General features: G+C 46.3%; 1 protein-coding gene across 7 annotated transcripts in view; it reads left to right on the top strand.

Moving 5' to 3' along the window:
- Window positions 1-18,245, top strand: part of LOC110510012 (spectrin beta chain, non-erythrocytic 1) — a 100,699-nt gene that overhangs the window by 78,580 nt on the left and 3,874 nt on the right. For 3 of the 7 annotated variants that reach the window (XM_036968353.1, XM_036968354.1, XM_036968356.1), the window contains 16 exons: window positions 75-305; window positions 421-510; window positions 628-918; window positions 1,094-1,224; window positions 4,067-4,271; window positions 5,080-5,454; window positions 5,708-5,952; window positions 6,101-6,239; window positions 11,026-11,110; window positions 11,385-11,581; window positions 11,871-11,986; window positions 12,097-12,172; window positions 16,288-16,377; window positions 17,346-17,521; window positions 17,813-18,007; window positions 18,139-18,181. In XM_036968353.1, coding sequence (XP_036824248.1) covers window positions 75-305; window positions 421-510; window positions 628-918; window positions 1,094-1,224; window positions 4,067-4,271; window positions 5,080-5,454; window positions 5,708-5,952; window positions 6,101-6,239; window positions 11,026-11,110; window positions 11,385-11,581; window positions 11,871-11,986; window positions 12,097-12,172; window positions 16,288-16,377; window positions 17,346-17,521; window positions 17,813-18,007; window positions 18,139-18,181 — 2,685 coding nt within the window. The remainder of the gene's footprint in view (window positions 1-74; window positions 306-420; window positions 511-627; window positions 919-1,093; window positions 1,225-4,066; window positions 4,272-5,079; window positions 5,455-5,707; window positions 5,953-6,100; window positions 6,240-11,025; window positions 11,111-11,384; window positions 11,582-11,870; window positions 11,987-12,096; window positions 12,173-16,287; window positions 16,378-17,345; window positions 17,522-17,812; window positions 18,008-18,138; window positions 18,182-18,245) is intronic. The other 4 variants (XM_036968358.1, XM_036968359.1, XM_036968355.1 and 1 more) reach the window with 3 other exon arrangements.

Below are 18,245 nucleotides of genomic sequence, written 5' to 3'. Positions count from 1 at the left end.
TGAATGGATAAGTGTCACTTCAATATAAAAGAGGTAATAAAACATGCTCTCCTTCTCCCCGTGTCTCTGTGTAGATGCTGGAGCACCAGATGGAGGTGCGTGAGAAAGAGGTGCAGTCGCTGCAGTCCCAGGCGCTGGCGCTGTCCCAGGACGATGCTGGTGTGGCGGTGGTGGAGGTGGACAGCCAGCAGAGGAGAGTCACTGACAGCTTCTCCCAGCTCCAGGACCCCCTCAACCAGAGGAGGCAGCAACTGCTGGCATCCAAGGAGGCCCACCAGTTCAACAGAGACCTGGAGGATGAGATTGTGAGTGGGACCACCTGACTCTAAATTCAGAGATTTTAATACTGAATCATCATGTGTGTTGTATGCACAGTTTTCTCCTGTTTGTAATTATTGTTTACTTTCTTCCATCACTTAGCTGTGGGTGAAGGAGAGGATGCCCCTAGCCACCTCCACAGACCATGGCAAGGACCTGCCCAGTGTACAGCTGCTCATCAAGAAGAACCAGGTGCATAGATGAGGGAGGAAGTCTGGACTTCTATCAGAGTGAAAGGACAGTGGGAGGAAATAATTCACATTGGAGAAGAGATGTTGCATTTGTCTAAACCTTTGTTTTGTCTCCCAGACTTTGCAGAAGGAGATCCAGGGCCACCAGCCCCGTATTGATGACATCCAGACCCACCGCAGGGGGATGTCCCCAGGGAAGGAGGAGGTGGACGGGGAGTGGCAGTCTGCTCTGGAGCAACGTCTGGTGGAGCTCCGGGAGTCCTGGGCCCAGCTCATCGCTGAGACAGATGAGCGCCACGCCCGGCTAGTGGAAGCTAACCGCGCCCAGCAGTTCTACACCGACGCTGCCGAGGCCGAGGCCTGGATGGGAGAGCAGGAGCTACACATGATGTCAGAGGACAAGGCCAAGGTGAGTGGAGAGACGGGCTGTAGCAAAGATGGGCTGTAGTTAAAAAGCTTTCTGTGTTAATGATGATGCTAATGATGTCCATTCTGCACACTCAATTGCTTTGTTTATCCTTTGCTTAATGATGCTGACTCCATATATGTGATGTGTGTGTCTGTCTGTGATGTGTGTGACCCAGGATGAGCAGAGTGCTCTGGTGATGGTGAAGAAGCACCAGACACTAGAACAGGCCCTGGAGGACTACGCCCAGCCCATCCACCAGCTGGCCAACAGCAGCCGCACCATGATGACCAGCGAACACCCAGAGAGGTGAGAGAACACAACAGGTTTATAATGTGGGGTTGGGCCAATAGCCAAGCAAGCGTTTGGCCAGTAACCGAGTAAGCGTTTGGCCAGTAACCAAGTAAGCGTTTGGCCAGTAACCAAGTAAGCATTTGACCAGTAACCAAGTAAGCGTTTGGCCAGTAACCAAGTAAGCGTTTGGCCAGTAACCAAGTAAGCGTTTGGCCAGTAACCAAGTAAGCGTTTGGCCAGTAACCAAGTAAGCGTTTGGCCAGTAACCTAGTAAGCGTTTGGCCAGTAACCAAGTAAGCGTTTGACCAGTAACCAAGTAAGCGTTTGGCCAGTAACCAAGTAAGCGTTGGGCCAGTAACCAAGTAAGCGTTGGGCCAGTAACCAAGTAAGCGTTGGGCCAGTAACCAAGTAAGCGTTTGGCCAGTAACCAAGTAAGCGTTTGGCCAGTAACCAAGTAAGCGTTTGGCCAGTAACCAAGTAAGCGTTGGGCCAGTAACCAAGTAAGCGTTTGGCCAGTAACCAAGTAAGCGTTTGGCCAGTAACCTAGTAAGCGTTTGGCCAGTAACCAAGTAAGCGTTTGGCCAGTAACCAAGTAAGCGTTTGGCCAGTAACCAAGTAAGCGTTGGGCCAGTAACCAAGTAAGCGTTGGGCCAGTAACCAAGTAAGCGTTGGGCCAGTAACCAAGTAAGCGTTTGGCCAGTAACCAAGTAAGCGTTTGGCCAGTAACCAAGTAAGCGTTTGGCCAGTAACCAAGTAAGCGTTTGGCCAGTAACCAAGTAAGCGTTTGGCCAGTAACCAAGTAAGCGTTTGGCCAGTAACCAAGTAAGCGTTTGGCCAGTAACCAAGTAAGCGTTTGGCCAGTAACCAAGTAAGCGTTTGACCAGTAACCAAGTAAGCGTTTGACCAGTAACCAAGTAAGCGTTTGGCCAGTAACCAAGTAAGCGTTTGGCCAGTAACCAAGTAAGCGTTTGGCCAGTAACCAAGTAAGCGTTTGGCCAGTAACCAAGTAAGCGTTTGGCCAGTAACCAAGTATGCGTTTGGCCAGTAACCAAGTAAGCGTTTGGCCAGTAACCAAGTAAGCGTTGGGCCAGTAACCAAGTAAGCGTTTGGCCAGTAACCAAGTAAGCATTTGGCCAGTAACCAAGTAAGCGTTTGGCCAGTAACCAAGTAAGCGTTGGGCCAGTAACCAAGTAAGCGCTTGGCCAGTAACCAAGTAAGCGTTTGGCCAGTAACCAAGTAAGCGTTTGGCCAGTAACCAAGTAAGCGTTTGGCCAGTAACCAAGTAAGCGTTTGGCCAGTAACCAAGTAAGCGTTGGGCCAGTAACCAAGTAAGCGTTGGGCCAGTAACCAAGTAAGCGTTGGGCCAGTAACCAAGTAAGCGTTGGGCCAGTAACCAAGTAAGCGTTGGGCCAGTAACCAAGTAAGCGTTTGGCCAGTAACCAAGTAAGCGTTTGGCCAGTAACCAAGTAAGCGTTTGGCCAGTAACCAAGTAAGCGTTTGGCCAGTAACCAAGTAAGCGTTTGGCCAGTAACCAAGTAAGCGTTTGGCCAGTAACCAAGTAAGCGTTGGGCCAGTAACCAAGTAAGCGTTGGGCCAGTAACCAAGTAAGCGTTGGGCCAGTAACCAAGTAAGCGTTTGGCCAGTAACCAAGTAAGCGTTTGGCCAGTAACCAAGTAAGCGTTTGGCCAGTAACCAAGTAAGCGTTTGGCCAGTAACCAAGTAAGCGTTTGGCCAGTAACCAAGTAAGCGTTTGGCCAGTAACCAAGTAAGCGTTTGGCCAGTAACCAAGTATGCGTTTGGCCAGTAACCAAGTAAGCGTTTGGCCAGTAACCAAGTAAGCGTTTGGCCAGTAACCAAGTAAGCGTTTGGCCAGTAACCAAGTAAGCGTTTGGCCAGTAACCAAGTAAGCGTTGGGCCAGTAACCAAGTAAGCGTTGGGCCAGTAACCAAGTAAGCGTTGGGCCAGTAACCAAGTAAGCGTTGGGCCAGTAACCAAGTAAGCGTTGGGCCAGTAACCAAGTAAGCGTTTGGCCAGTAACCAAGTAAGCGTTTGGCCAGTAACCAAGTAAGCGTTTGGCCAGTAACCAAGTAAGCGTTTGGCCAGTAACCAAGTAAGCGTTGGGCCAGTAACCAAGTAAGCGTTGGGCCAGTAACCGAAAGGTTGCTAGTACAAATACCTGAGCCGACACGGTGAAAAATCTGTCTGTGCCCTTGAGCAAGACACTTAATCCTAATTTGCTCCTATGGCTGACCTTGTAAAACAACACATTTCACTGCACATATACGGTGTATGTGACAATTTAAAAAAATGCTTTAATAGCTCAATACGTAAAGCTAAAAGTTTACAATATGATTTAACTACAGTCACAATGTTCCTCTCATGACAACTGACCTGACTCTCTCATTACAACTGGCCTGACTCTCTCATTACAACTGGCCTGACTCTCTCATTACAACTGGCCTGACTCTCTCATTACAACTGGCCTGACTCTCATTACAACTGTCCTGACTCTCTCATTACAACTGGCCTGACTCTCTCATTACAACTGGCCTGACTCTCTCATTACAACTGGCCTGACTCTCTCATTACAACTGGCCTGACTCTCTCATTACAACTGGCCTGACTCTCTCATTACAACTGGCCTGACTCTCTCATTACAACTGGCCTGACTCTCTCATTACAACTGGCCTGACTCTCTCATTACAACTGGCCTGACTCTCTCATTACAACTGGCCTGACTCTCTCATTACAACTGACCTGACTCTCTCATTACAACTGACCTGAGTCTCTCATTACAACTGACCTGAGTCTCTCATTACAACTGGCCTGACTCTTTCTTATTCGCCACTACTATTAGCGAGCGTATCAACCTACGGCAAGCCCAGGTGGACAAGCTGTACGCAGGGCTGAAAGACCTGGCTGAGGAGCGTCGTGGGCGTCTCCAGGAGAGGCTGAGGCTGACCCAGCTGAAGAGAGAGGTGGACGACCTGGAGCAGTGGATCGCTGAGAGGGAGGTGGTGGCTGGATCCCATGAGCTGGGACAGGACTATGAACATGTCACAGTGAGTAACAATTTTCTACTGTAGTTACTCTGCAGACTATCAGTGACATTTCAACTATCTACTAACCCTAGCCCTAACCCTGAACTTAACCTTTATCCTAACCCCAGCACTAACCTTAACCCTTATTCTAAACCTAACTGTAACCTTAGCAAGCAGTTGCTTATCAACAGATAGTTTGTTAGTATGACCATCTGTAGAGCATCAATTACTGACCTTCAATTACTTAGTAACCCACAAACAAACACACACTTAGGAACACAACTCACACAGGCACTGATTTCTCACCAACAACACTTTGTTCTTTGTCAGTATGATGTTCAACCATATGTAATCCCTCTCTCTCCTTAGATGCTGCTGGACAAGTCAGTATGATGTTCAACCATATGTAATCCCTCTCTCTCCTTAGATGCTGCTGGACAAGTCAGTATGATGTTCAACCATATGTAATCCCTCTCTCTCCTTAGATGCTGCTGGACAAGTCAGTATGATGTTCAACCATATGTAATCCCTCTCTCTCCTTAGATGCTGCTGGACAAGTCAGTATGATGTTCAACCATATGTAATCCCTCTCTCTTTAGTTGCTGCTGGACAAGTCAGAATGATGTTCAACCATATGTAATCCCTCTCTCTCTTAGATGCTGCTGGACAAGTCAGTATGATGTTCAACCATATGTAATCCCTCTCTCTCTTAGATGCTGCTGGACAAGTCAGTATGATGTTCAACCATATGTAATCCCTCTCTCTCCTTAGATGCTGCTGGACAAGTCAGTATGATGTTCAACCATATGTAATCCCTCTCTCTCTTTAGATGCTGCGGGACAAGTTCCGGGAGTTTGCTCGGGACACTAGCACCATTGGCCAGGAGCGCGTGGACGCCGTTAACGGTCAGGCCGATGACCTCATCGAGTCGGGTCACCCTGAGAACGCCAGCGTGGCAGAGTGGAAGGACGGGCTGAACGAGGCGTGGGCCGACCTGCTGGAGCTGATCGACACGCGCACCCAGATGCTGGCCGCCTCCTACGAGCTGCACCGCTTCCACCAGGACGCCCGCGAGGCCATGGGGAGGGTCCGGGAGAAGAAGGAGGCGCTGCCCTCTGACCTGGGCCGTGACCTCAACACCGTCCAGCACCTCCACCGACAGCACAATGCCTATGAGCACGACATCCAGGCCCTCAGTGGACAGGTAGCCTGCTGCTTTTAACTGTTGACTGCACCATGAATTTCCCTTCAGGGACAATAAAGAAGTTGCATTAAATTAATTTGGCACCATACAACGGGAGTACAGGGATACTTACAGGAACACCAGTCATTACACACACTCTGAACACACTAAAATATTAGATTTAATGCAGACACTACGTGATATTAGCAATTTGTCAGAGCAAAAGGTTAATGGTTTATAAGCTCCCGTCTGCCCCGTCCCTCTCCATCCCCAGGTGAACCAGGTGCAGGACGACGCAGCACGGCTGCAGAAGGCCTACGCTGGGGAGAAGGCTGAGGAGATCCACCGGAGTGAGCACTCTGTCACTGAGGCCTGGGAGGATCTGCTGGGGGCCGGCCAGGCTCGCCGACACCTCCTGCTGGACACCGTGGAGAAGTTCCGCTTCTTCAACATGGTGCGTGACCTCATGCTGTGGATGGACGGGGTCAACCTGCAGATCGACGCCCACGACAGCCCCAGGTCAGACCTGATCATCTTTCTGTTGTGTGTCATTGTTGTTCTCCAATGTTAGTTTTATTAAGGTCAATGGTTAGGGTCCCAATTTAAAATCCCTTTCACCAATGTATTCCGCTCCCCGCCCCACCCTCCCATCCTCTCTCTCTCTCAGGGACGTGTCCTCAGCAGGGCTGGTCATAGCCAACCATCAGGACATCAAGTCTGAGATCGAGACCCGGGCAGACAGCTTCACAGCCTGCAATGAGATGGGACACTCTCTCATCAACAACAACCACTATGCAGCTGATGAGGTATGGGCCTGGGCATGTCACTGTTACACCACATACAGTACAGTACAGTACACACTCCCGTCAATTCACACACACTAGTATGTAGTCAAGTCATCCTTTTGTCACCAAGATGGCATAGTAGTCAGACGTCCTTTGTCCTCGTCTTGTCGTGTCCCGTGTATATATATATATATATATTTACAACTTTCTTCACATACCTTTTTATATATATTTTTTCCTTTCCATAAACTCATCTTCAAAACACTCTCCTGCAACCCGCCTCACCAATTTATATATATGTAAAAAAATATATATATATTATTTACCTCATCTGTAATCTTCCATAGAAGCTAACCAGAAGCTTGCCAGAAGCTAGCCTGAAGCTAACCAGAAGCTAGTTAGCTTCTTTACTGGCTAATCGTTAGTATTCAGCTAACCACGGTTTGTGGTCATCAGCTATCCTTTAGCTCGAAAATCTATCACCAGTTTTATACGGCGCGGCTCGGACCAGAACATACCGGACCTATTTTTCTCTCCATGTCCCCGGATTTCAACCGCAAGCTCTGGACATTTATACCTGGATCTTGCAGCTAGCTAGCTGCTATCCGTGTGACTATCGGCTTACGTCGATTCCGGAGCAAACATCAATTATTCCAGAGCTAGCCAGCTGAAGAGTTCCATCAGTCACTCCTGGTCCTTCAAAACTGGACTACCGATGTTATCTGCCCGAGGGAGTTATCCAGCTGGCTCCTCCGTCGCGACGTTACTTGAACGCCCATCTGCGGTCCGCTAATCGTTAGCTGTCTTATCGGCTGCTATCTGAATAGACCTATCGGACATTTTTTTTTCTTTTTTCTTGGGCCTCTATAACTATATCTATTTTTTTGCGAATTGGATTGATCCCCTCTACCACACGGTACCCCACTAATCCTACCGACGGAAACGCACGAGGTGGCTAAAAACAGACCATCCTCTGCCAGCTTGCTACCGATGGCCTGGCTAGCTGTCTGAATCGCTGTGACCCCAACCAACCTCACTACTCACTGGACCCTTTTGATCACTCGACTAAGCATGCCTCTCCTTAATGTCAATATGCCTGGTCCATTGCTGTTCTGGTTAGTGTTTATTGGCTTATTTCACTGTAGAGCCTCTAGTCCTGCTCACTATACCTTATCCAACCTATTAGTTCCACCACCCACACATGCGATGACATCTCCTGGTTTCAATGATAATTCTAGAGACAATATCTCTCTCATTATCACTCAATACCTAGGTTTACCTCCACTGTATTCACATCCTACCATACCTTTGTCTGTACATTATACCTTGAAGCTATTTTATCGCCCCCAGAAACCTCCTTTTACTCTCTGTTCCAGACGACCAATTCTCATTGCTTTTAGCCGTACCCTTATCCTACTCCTCCTCTTTTCCTCTGGTGATGTAGAGGTGAATCCAGGCCCTGCAGTGCCTAGCTCCACTCCTATTCCCCAGGCGCTCTCTTTTGATGACTTCTGTAACCGTAATAGCCCTGGTTTCATGCATGTTAATATTAGAAGCCTCCTTCCTAAGTTTGTTCTATTCACTGCTTTAGCACACTCTGCCAACCCGGATGTTCTAGCTGTGTCTGAATCCTGGCTTAGGAAGACCACCAAAAATTCAGACATTTTAATTCCAAACTACAACATTTTCAGACAAGATAGAACTGCCAAAGTGGGCGGTGTTGCAATCTACTGCAAAGATAGCCTGCAGAGTTCTGTCCTACTATCCAGGTCTGTACCCAAACAATTTGAACTTCTACTTTTAAAAATCCACCTCTCTAAAAACAAGTCTCTCACCGTTGCCGCCTGCTATAGACCACCCTCTGCCCTCAGCTGAGCTCTGGACACCATATGTGAACTGATTTCCCCCCCATCTATCTTCAGAGCTCGTGCTGCTAGGCGACCTAAACTGGAACATGCTTAACACCCCAGCCATCCTACAATCTAAGCTTGATGTCCTCAATCTCACACAAATTATCAATGAACCTACCAGGTACCTCCCCAAAGCCGTAAACACGGGCACCCTCATAGATATCATCCTAACCAACTTGCCCTCTAAATACACCTCTGCTGTCTTCAACCAAGATCTCAGCGATCACTGCCTCATTGCATGCATCCGTAATGGGTCAGCGGTCAAACGACCTCCACTCATCACTGTCAAACGCTCCCTGAAACACTTCAGGGAGGAGGCCTTTCTAATCGACCTGGCCGGGGTATCCTGGAAGGATATTGATCTCATCCCGTCAGTAGAGGATGCCTGGTTATTTTTTTTAAATGCCTTCCTAACCATCTTAAATAAGCATGCCCCATTCAATAAATTTAGAACCAGGAACAGATATAGCCCTTGGTTCTCCCCAGACCTGACTGCCCTTACCCAACACAAAACATCCTATGGCGTTCTGCATTAGCATCAAACAGCCCCCGTGATATGCAGCTTTTCAGGGAAGCTAGAAACCATTATACACAGGCAGTTAGAAAAGCCAAGGCTAGCTTTTTCAAGCAGATATTTGCTTCCTGCAACACTAACTCAAAAACGTTCTGGGACACTGTAAAGTCCATGGAGAATAAGAACACCTCCTCCCAGCTGCCCACTGCACTGAAGATAGGAAACACTGTCACCACTGATAAATCCACTATAATTGAGAATTTCAATAAGCATTTTTCTACGGCTGGCCATGCTTTCCACCAGGCTACCCCTACCCTGGTCAACAGCACTGCACCCCCCCACAGCAACTTGCCCAAGCCTTCCCCATTTCTCCTTCTCCCAAATCCAGTCAGCTGATGTTCTGAAAGAGCTGCAAAATCTGCACCCTACAAATCAGCCGGGCTAGACAATCTGGACCCTTTCTTTCTAAAATGATCTGCCGAAATTGTAGCCACCCCTATTACTAGCCTGTTCAACCTCTCTTTCGTGTCGTCTGAGATTCCCAAAGATTGGAAAGCAGCTGCGGTCTTCCCCCTCTTCAAAGGGGGGGACACTCTTGCTACAGACCTATATCTATCCTACCCTGCCTTTCTAAGGTCTTCAAATCCCATTTCGAATCTCACCATACCCTCTCTGCTATGCAATCTGGTTTCAGAGCTGGTCATGGGTGCACCTCAGCCACGCTCAAGGTCCTAAACGATATCTTAACCGCCATCGATAAGAAACATTACTGTGCAGCCGTATTCATTGATCTGGCCAAGTCTTTCGACTCTGTCAATCATCACATCCTCATCGGCAGACTCGACAGCCTTGGTTTCTCAAATGATTGCCTCGTCTGGTTCACCAACTACTTCTCTGATAGAGTTCAGTGTGTCAAATCGGAGGGTCTGCTGTCTGGACCTCTGGCAGTCTCTATGGGGGTGCCACAGGGTTCAATTGTTGGACTGACTCTCTTCTCTGTATACATCAATGATGTCGCTCTTGCTGCTGGTGAGTCTCTGACACACCTCTACACAGACGACACCATTCTGTATACTTCTGGCCCTTCTGTGTTAACTGTGTTAACAACCCTCCAGGCAAGCTTCAATGCCATACAACTCTCCTTCCGTGGCCTCCAATTGCTCTTAAATACAAGTAAAACTAAATGCATGCTCTTCAACCAATCACTGCCTGCACCTGCCCGCCTGTCCAACATCAATACTCTGGACGGCTCTGACTTAGAATAGGTGGACAACTACAAATACCTAGGTATCTGGTTAGACTGAACTCTCCTTCCAGACTCACAATAAGCATCTCCAATCCAAAATTACATCTAGAATTGACTTCCAATTTCGTAACAAAGCATCCTTCACTCATGCTGCCAAACATACCCTTGTAAAACTGACCATCCTACCAATCCTCGACTTCAGCGATGTCATTTACAAAATAGCCTCCAATACCCTACTCAACAAATTGGATGCAGTCTATCACATTGCCATCCGTTTTGTCACCAAAGCCCCATATACTACCCACCATTGCGAGCTGTACGCTCTCGTTGGCTGGCCCTCGCTTCATACTCGTCGCCAAACCCACTGGCTTCATGTCATCTACAAGACCCTGCTAGGTAAAGTCCCCCCTTATCTCGGCTCGCTGGTCACCATAGCATCACCCACCTGTAGCACGCGCTCCAGCAGAAACCAATTCTTTCATTGGCCGCCTCTCCTTACAGTTCTCTGCTGCCAATGACTGGAACAAACTACAAAAATCTCTGAAACTGGAAACACTTATCTCCCTCACTAGCTTTAAGCACCAGCTGTCAGAGCAGCTAACAGATTACTGCACCTGTACATAGTCCACCTATAATTTAGCCCAAACAACTACCTCTTTCCCTACTGTATTTATTTTATTTTATTTATTTTGCTCCTTTGCACCCCATTATTTTTATTTCTACTTTGCACATTCTTCCATTGCAAATCTACCATTCGAGTGTTTTACTTGCTATATTGTATTTACTTTGCCACCATGGCCTTTTTGCCTTTACCTCCCTTATCTCACCTCATTTGCTCACATCGTATATAGACTTGTTTCTACTGTATTATTGACTGTATGTTTGTTTTACTCCATGTGTAACTCTGTGTCGTTGTATGTGTCGAACTGCTTTGCTTTATCTTGGCCAGGTCCCAATTGTAAATGAGAAGTTGTTCTCAACTTGTCTACCTGGTTAAATAAAGGTGAAATAAATATTAAACAAATAAAAAAGGGATTAGGACAAAATCCAATGTCAAAGGTGTGTTTATGCAATGTGTGAGTGAGGTTTGTATTGTGCAGTTTGTTCATGTGGTGTTATTGATCTGCCTCAATTCAGATCCGGGAGAAACTGGACCAGCTCCAAGGCAAGAGGGACGAGATCAACAACAAATGGCAGGACAAGATGGACCACCTTCAGATTGGTATGTGTACTTCAGGCTGTGGTGGTGGTGTTTCTTCATTTGTTTGTGTTTGTAATACATTTGAAATGTTTTAATTTTAGTAATTTAGCAGATGCGACTTACAAGTGTGTGTGCGCGCGTTTTAGCGCGCGTGTGTTAGTGCTTGTGTGTTCAGGTGTGTTTTAGCATGTGTGTTTGGGTGTGTGTTTGTATGTTTGTGTTTCAGCTGTGTTTGTGGGGAGGGAGGGGTCCTTTCATGGTTACTCATTTTTTTTCTCCTGTCCCTCTGTCTCAGTTCTGGAGGTGCTGCAGTTTGGCCGGGATGCATATGTGGCAGAGACATGGCTGGCAGGCCAGGAGCCCCTGGTTCGAGGGGCCGAGCTGGGCTCTAACGTGGATGAGGTGGAGAGCCTGATCAAACGCCACGAGGCCTTTGAGAAGCTAGCCGCCGGCTGGGAGGAGCGCTTCACCCTGCTGGAGAAACTCACTACGGTGAGAGGAGGGCAAAGGGGTGGGGGCAGGACTGGAGGGAGGAGGGGGACAGGAGGGAGGAGGGGGACAGGGGGCAGGACTGGAGGGAGGAGGGGGACAGGAGGGAGGAGGGGGACAGGGGGCAGGACTGGAGGGAGGAGGGGGACAAGGGGCAGGAGAAAATGGGTCAAGGTTAATTAAGAGGTGGTAAATTGGATGATGGTGGACCAGGGCAGGAGTTGGGAGGATTCATGTGCTTGGCATTGTTAGGAAGGTAGGGTAGTGTCTCTAACCTGGGCTTCTCTTTTAGCTAGAGGAGCAGGAGATCCAGAGGCAGAGAGAGGAGGAGGAGCGGGCGAGGCGACCTCCCACACCACCACCTACAGAAGAGGTGGCCCCGTCTGAGGCTGAAACACATGATGCCAGGTAAGACTAGAGGAACTCCTAGTAACCAGAGATATTTGATGTTTTTTTTTCCTTCATATTTTCCCGCTAGATGTCGTTCTCACTCCCTTTCCTCCTCCTGTGTAACCCAGGACCAGCCTGGACCAGACCACACTGAACCAGTCAGTATCAGTGAATGGAATCCACAGCGACCAGGACACCTCACAGGTGAAAGAGGACATTGCGAGACAGAATATCCATATTGAGTCAAATCTAGACAAAGATTCTTACCTCCTGTTTAATATACTCAAATTAAACAATTTAAAAGCCCCCCATTAAACTTCATATTTAAATATTCCAGATTTTCACCACATTATACAGTGCATTCGGAAAGTATTCCGACCCCTTCCCTTTTTCCATGATTTGTTACATTACAGCCTAATTCTAAAATGGATTTAATTTTAAAAAATGTCCTTATCAGTCTACACACAATATCCCATAATGACAAAGCGAAAACAGTTTTTTAACATTTTTGCAAATGTATAAAAAAAACTGAAATACATTATTTACATAAGTATTCAGACCCTTTGCTATGAGACTCAAAATTGAGCTCAGGTGCATCCTGTTTCCATTGATCATCCTTGAGATGTTTCCTCAACTTGATTGGAGTCCACCTGTGGTAAATTCAATTGATTGGACATGATTTGGAAAGGCACACATCTGTCTATATAAGGTCCCACAGTTGACAGTGCATGTCAGAGCAAAAACCAAGCCATGAGGTCGTAGGAATTGTCCTTTGAGCTCTGAGAGATTGTGTCGAGGCACAGATCTGGGGAAGGGTACAAAACATTTCTGCAGCATTGAAGGTCCCCAAGGACACAGTGACCTCCATCGTTCTTAAATGGAAGAAGATTAGAACCACCAAGACTATTCCTAGAGCTGGCCGCCCGGCCAAACTGAGCAATCAGGGGTGAAGGGTCTTGGTCAAGGAGGTGACCAAGAACCCGATGATCAGTCTGACAGGGCTCCAGAGTTCCTCTGTGGAGATGAGCGAACCTTCCAGAAGGACAACCATCTCTGCAGCACTCCACCAATCAGGCCTTTATGGTAGAGTGGCCAGACGGAAGGAACTCCTCAGTAAAAGGCACATGGCAGCCCGCTTGGAGTTTGCCAAAAAGCACCTAAAGGACTCTCAGACCCTGAGAAACAAGATTCTCTGGTCTCATGCTGTGGTAATGTTTTTAGAGGGAAAGATGAACGGAAAGATGAACAGAGTAAAGTACAGAGAGATCCTTGATGGAAACCTGCTCCAGAGCATTCAGGACATCAGACTGGGGAGAAGGTTCACCTTCCAACAGGACAACGACTATAAGCACTCAGCCAAGACAACGCAGGAGTGGCTTCGGGACAAGTTTCTGAATGTCCTTGAGTGACCCGGCCAGAGCCCTGACTTGAGCCCGATCTAACATGTCTGGAGAGACCTGAAAATAGCTGTGCAGCGACTCTCCCCATCCAACCTCACAGAGCTTGAGAGGATCTGCAGAGAAGAATGGAGAAACTCTCCAAATACAGGTGTGCCAAGCTTGTAGCATCATACCCAAGAAGACTCCAGGCTGTAATCGCTGCCAAGGGTGCTTCAACAAAGTACTGAGTAAAGGGTCTGAATACTTATGGAAATGTGATATTTAAGTTGTTTTATTTTAATACATTTGCAAACATTTTTTTTTAAAACCGTTTTTGCTTTGTCATTATGGGGTATTCAGTGTAGGTTGATGTGGGAAAAAACAATTTAATCCATTTTAGAATAAGGCTGTAACATAATAAAATGTGGAAAAATTCAAGGGGTCTGAATTCTTTCCGAATGCACTGTAAGTCCATAAAGTGTTGTTTTATGTCTTGTTCCTCTTCGTGTTGTCTTGTCCATATGTTTTGAGGAGATTTGAATGAAATAATTTTTGTTATGTTCTATGTGTGAGAGAATGTATTTAGTATAACTCATGTGGATAACTGGATTCAAACCTTTAAGTATACAGTACCAGTCAAAAGGTTTGGCCACACCTACTCAGTCAAGGGTTTTTCTTAATTTTTTACTTTTTTCTACATTGTAGAATAATAGTGAAAACATCAAAACTATGAAATAACATATGGAATCATGTAGTAACCCAAAAAATATTTGAGATTTCTCAAAATATCTGACCTTTGCCTTGATGACAGCATTGCACACACTTGGCATTCTCTCAACCAGCTTCATGAGGTAGTCACCTGGAATGCATTTCAATTAACAGGTGTGCCTCTTTAAAAGTTAATTTGTGCAATTTCTTTCCTTACCTATGAGGTGTCCGCATTTCTTAATGCGTTTGAGCCAATCAGTTGTGTTGTGACAAGGTAGGGGTGGTATACAGAAGATAGTCCTATTTGGTAAAAGACCAAGTCCATATTATGGCAAGAACAGCTCAAATAAGCAAAGAGAAATGACAGTCCATCATTACTTTAAGACATGAAGGTCAGTCAATCTGGAAAATGTGCTGTTACAAAAACCATTGTTGGGGTTCGTTCCTTGTTCCTTGTCAATCATTTGCTTATTAGGGAAATTAGCATTCAGACAATATCTTTAAGTAAATCAATTATTCACTTATTAATGCATTTGCAGACAGAGATTTACAACAGGAACATAGCATGCATGTTTCCCAGTAAGTTCTGCAAAATAGTAAAGGGTCCAAGTTATTTTATTAAGCCCGAAGTCCAGCCTTAGTGATGTCACTGCCTACGTCATTACCTTCGACTCATGAGACCAAGCCCATGCCTACACAGCTATACAAACAAGAGTTGCAGTTTTATCTAAAGGCTCAGCAGTGAACGTCCACTACCCAAGTTGATATATAGTGGAATGTCTGACTAGTCTCTTATCTCTTTCACTCCCCTCATTCTCACAGACACCCTGTTTTGACTGCCATAACTCACACATCTCTCAGACCGTTTCTTTATAAGAGGCAGAGACTAGGAAATAACTGTGGAGCAATATTAAACCTTATAATGCATATATATATTGTTAAATCTGTAGTCTAGGACCCTATAAATGTAAAGAGGGAGGGGTCTTATAACCCTGTCCCTTCTATTAGTACCACATAAGCATAATCAGTTATTATAATGCATCAAACAATTGGTAGAGCCCCTCTCATGACCCCAAGGTGAACCCAACACCATCAAGCGCTATGGTGAAACTGGCTCTTATGAGGACCACCACATAAAAGGAAGACCCAGAGTTACCTCTGCTGCAGAGGATAAGAGACCCAGAGTTACCAGAGACCCAGAGTTACCAGCCTCAGAAATTGCAGCCCAAATAAATGCATCACAGAGTTCAAGTAACAGACACATCTCAACATCAACTGTTCATAGGAGACTGTGCGAATCAGGCCTTCGTGGTCGAATTTCTGCAAAGAAACCACTACTTAAGGACACCAATAATTATGGACACCAATAAGAAGAAGAGAATTGCATGGGCCAAGAAACACGAGCAATGGACATTAGACCCCTGGAAATCTGTCCTTTGGTCTGATGAGTCCAAATTAGACTTTTGGTTCGAACCGCAATGTCTCAGAGACGCAGAGTAGGCGGACGGATGATCTCCGCAGGTGTGGTTCCCACCATGAAGCATGGAGGAGGAGGTGTGATGTGTGGGGGTGCTTTGCTGGTGACACTGTCACCAATTTTATTCATAATTCAAGGCACAACTTAACCAGCATGGCTACCACAGCATTCTGCAGCGATACACCATCCCATTTGGTTTGCGCTTAGTGGGACTATAATTTGTTTTTCAACAGGACAATGACCCAACGCACCTTCAGGCTGTGTAAGGAAAAGCAGACAACAAGTGTTCAGCATATGTGGGAACTCCTTCAAGACTGTTGGAAAAGCAATCCAGGTGAAGCTGGTTTAGAGAATGCCAAGAGTGAGCAAAGCTGTCGTTAAGGGAAAGGGTGGCTACTTTGAAGAATCGCAAATATAAAATATATTTTGATTTGTTTAACACATTTTTTGGTTACTACATGACTCCATATGTGTTATTTCATAGTTTTGATGTTATTCTACAATGTAGAAAATTGTAAAAATCAAGCAAAACCTTTTGAATGAGTAGCTGTGTCCAAATTTTTGACTGGTACTGTACGTTAGACGTGAGTAACTGTTTGTCTATTTATGATATAAGTGTGCGTCAAATTGTAATATCTATTTGTGTGTGTATGTGTGTGTGTCAAGGTCTCTTTCAAACACGTTAGCATAGTGTAGCATGCTATTTTCAAGCACAAGGACTTCTTAACAATGTCTTGTTGCATCTTTACCTGCAGTCTTTATCAGTATCATCAGTGTCAGTGGGAAAGAAAGAGAAATGTGAACCTGTCTCTAAACCTGTGTCTAAGCCAAAGCATCCGCCGCGTGTGAGTACCTATCCTAGCCAAGCTTCCTCATCCCCCCCCCATCACTGCCCTCACTCAGCTCCTGGTCTACTGCAGTACCTCAGCATGGCCGAATAGAGGGCGCCATCAGTCTGTCACTGCTGTACCATTTTGCTTTATTTGATTGAGGGAAAGCACACAGTCCCATTGATGTTCAGGCTTCCATGCCTTACACAGATTACAATAATGATGTCATTATGTCTCAATGAAGGAATCTTGGGCTCTCAAGCCTTTCTGGGTGCTGTTCCATTTGTGCCCATCTTCAAAAGGACCAGGACATGAGTGTTTGTAAGAGCAGTTAGTTGCTGTAGTAGTTTCAGCACCAAGCTATTGTTAGTACGATGTGAGTGTTGTCCTAAATGGGAAGCCATAGCTGTCTCCTACATAACAGGTCCTTGGGTGGTGTGGGCCTAGCTTGGGTAGGTGGTTTTGAAAGCGGTGTTAGTAGGAAAATGTTTTTTGACGAGAGGAAATGTTGATTTCCTTTCAAAATGAATTTGATGTTGTGTGCCAGGAAACGAAGATAACAATGCCACACCCCCTTTAAGCATATCATAGCAACAGCATTGGAACACGTTGTGCTGCCTTTGTCATGTTCCAAGTCTGGATTGTAAAAATGTAAACATATATTTCAACATTTTTCTCAGTTGCCCTGTAAGGCAGGATATGACGTCCAGATGAAGGTTGACCCTCCATCTGTGGGCTTGTAGCTGTTCTGTTCTCCATGTGTCTGTTGGTGTGTTTCTGTGTCAGTCTTTGTGTAGTCCTGTATGTTTTCTACACCATGTTCAAAGCTACCATATCATATGAATATGGCCATTTTGCTGGTGTCCCTAAAGCATTGATAATTTTGTCAACTTCAGACCGACAGTCAATGGACTGGACTTACAGGCTTATAGTTTGGAATGGTTTTGTTCTGACTGCCGTGTGTTTTCCATCTTGGACAACAGGGTTCTGACTCTGACTCTGTGAATGGTCCGGGGAGAGACAGCGGGCTGGCGTCTTCACGCCTCGACCCGTCTGCCACGCTACCCAGCAAGAGAGCTGACCCTGGCACAGATGCCATGGAGGGCATGCTCTACCGCAAGCAGGAGATGGAGTCCCACGCCAAGAAGGCAGCTAGCAGGTAAGACATCAGGAGGGAGATGGGGCAGGGGGCATGGAGGGCCGTCTTGGAGGGAGAGTGAGAGTTCCCTGAAGGGTAAATGGAGAGCCCTAGTTCTGTTCTGTTGAAGGATGGGATTAATTTAAGCAAATGCAATATCAATTTAAGATTAAGTTAAATTTAAATAGAATTTATGAAATGTACATGCTTTTGTTTCAGAAAATTACATTTTGTATGTGGTGTGTCGCCATGAACTCTTTGGTGATGTCCCTAACCTTTTCAGGCGCATGCCTGCATGCCTTCCGCCAACAGCTTCTCTCTCTCTTCCCATAGGTCCTGGCAGAATGTGTACTGTGTTCTGCGTAAGGGCAGCCTTGGCTTCTACAAGGACCAGAAGAGCGCCTCCAGCGGGATCCCCTACCACGGAGAAGTCCCTATCAGCCTGGGAGAGGCTGTGTGTGAGGTGGCACACGACTACAAGAAGAGGAAACACGTCTTCAAGTTACGGTGAGAGGAGAGGGAGGGGGAACTGGACGGTTTGAATAGAGAATATTCTTGTTAACTTAACTTAAAAGCAAGGGAGTGTGATATGCATCTATACTGACCCAAGTTTTCTGTTCCACATTGTGTGTCTGCAGGCTAGGGGACGGTAAGGAGTTCCTGTTCCAAGCTAAAGATGAGGTGAGTGTCACATTTCAAACCAAACAAGATTCTGAACCTCCTCTGATGTATGTGGTCTACTGAG

This window comes from Oncorhynchus mykiss, chromosome Y (assembly GCF_013265735.2).
Source record: "Oncorhynchus mykiss isolate Arlee chromosome Y, USDA_OmykA_1.1, whole genome shotgun sequence".
NCBI lineage: Eukaryota > Metazoa > Chordata > Actinopteri > Salmoniformes > Salmonidae > Oncorhynchus > Oncorhynchus mykiss.
This window is presented reverse-complemented; position numbering and strand designations above follow the sequence as displayed.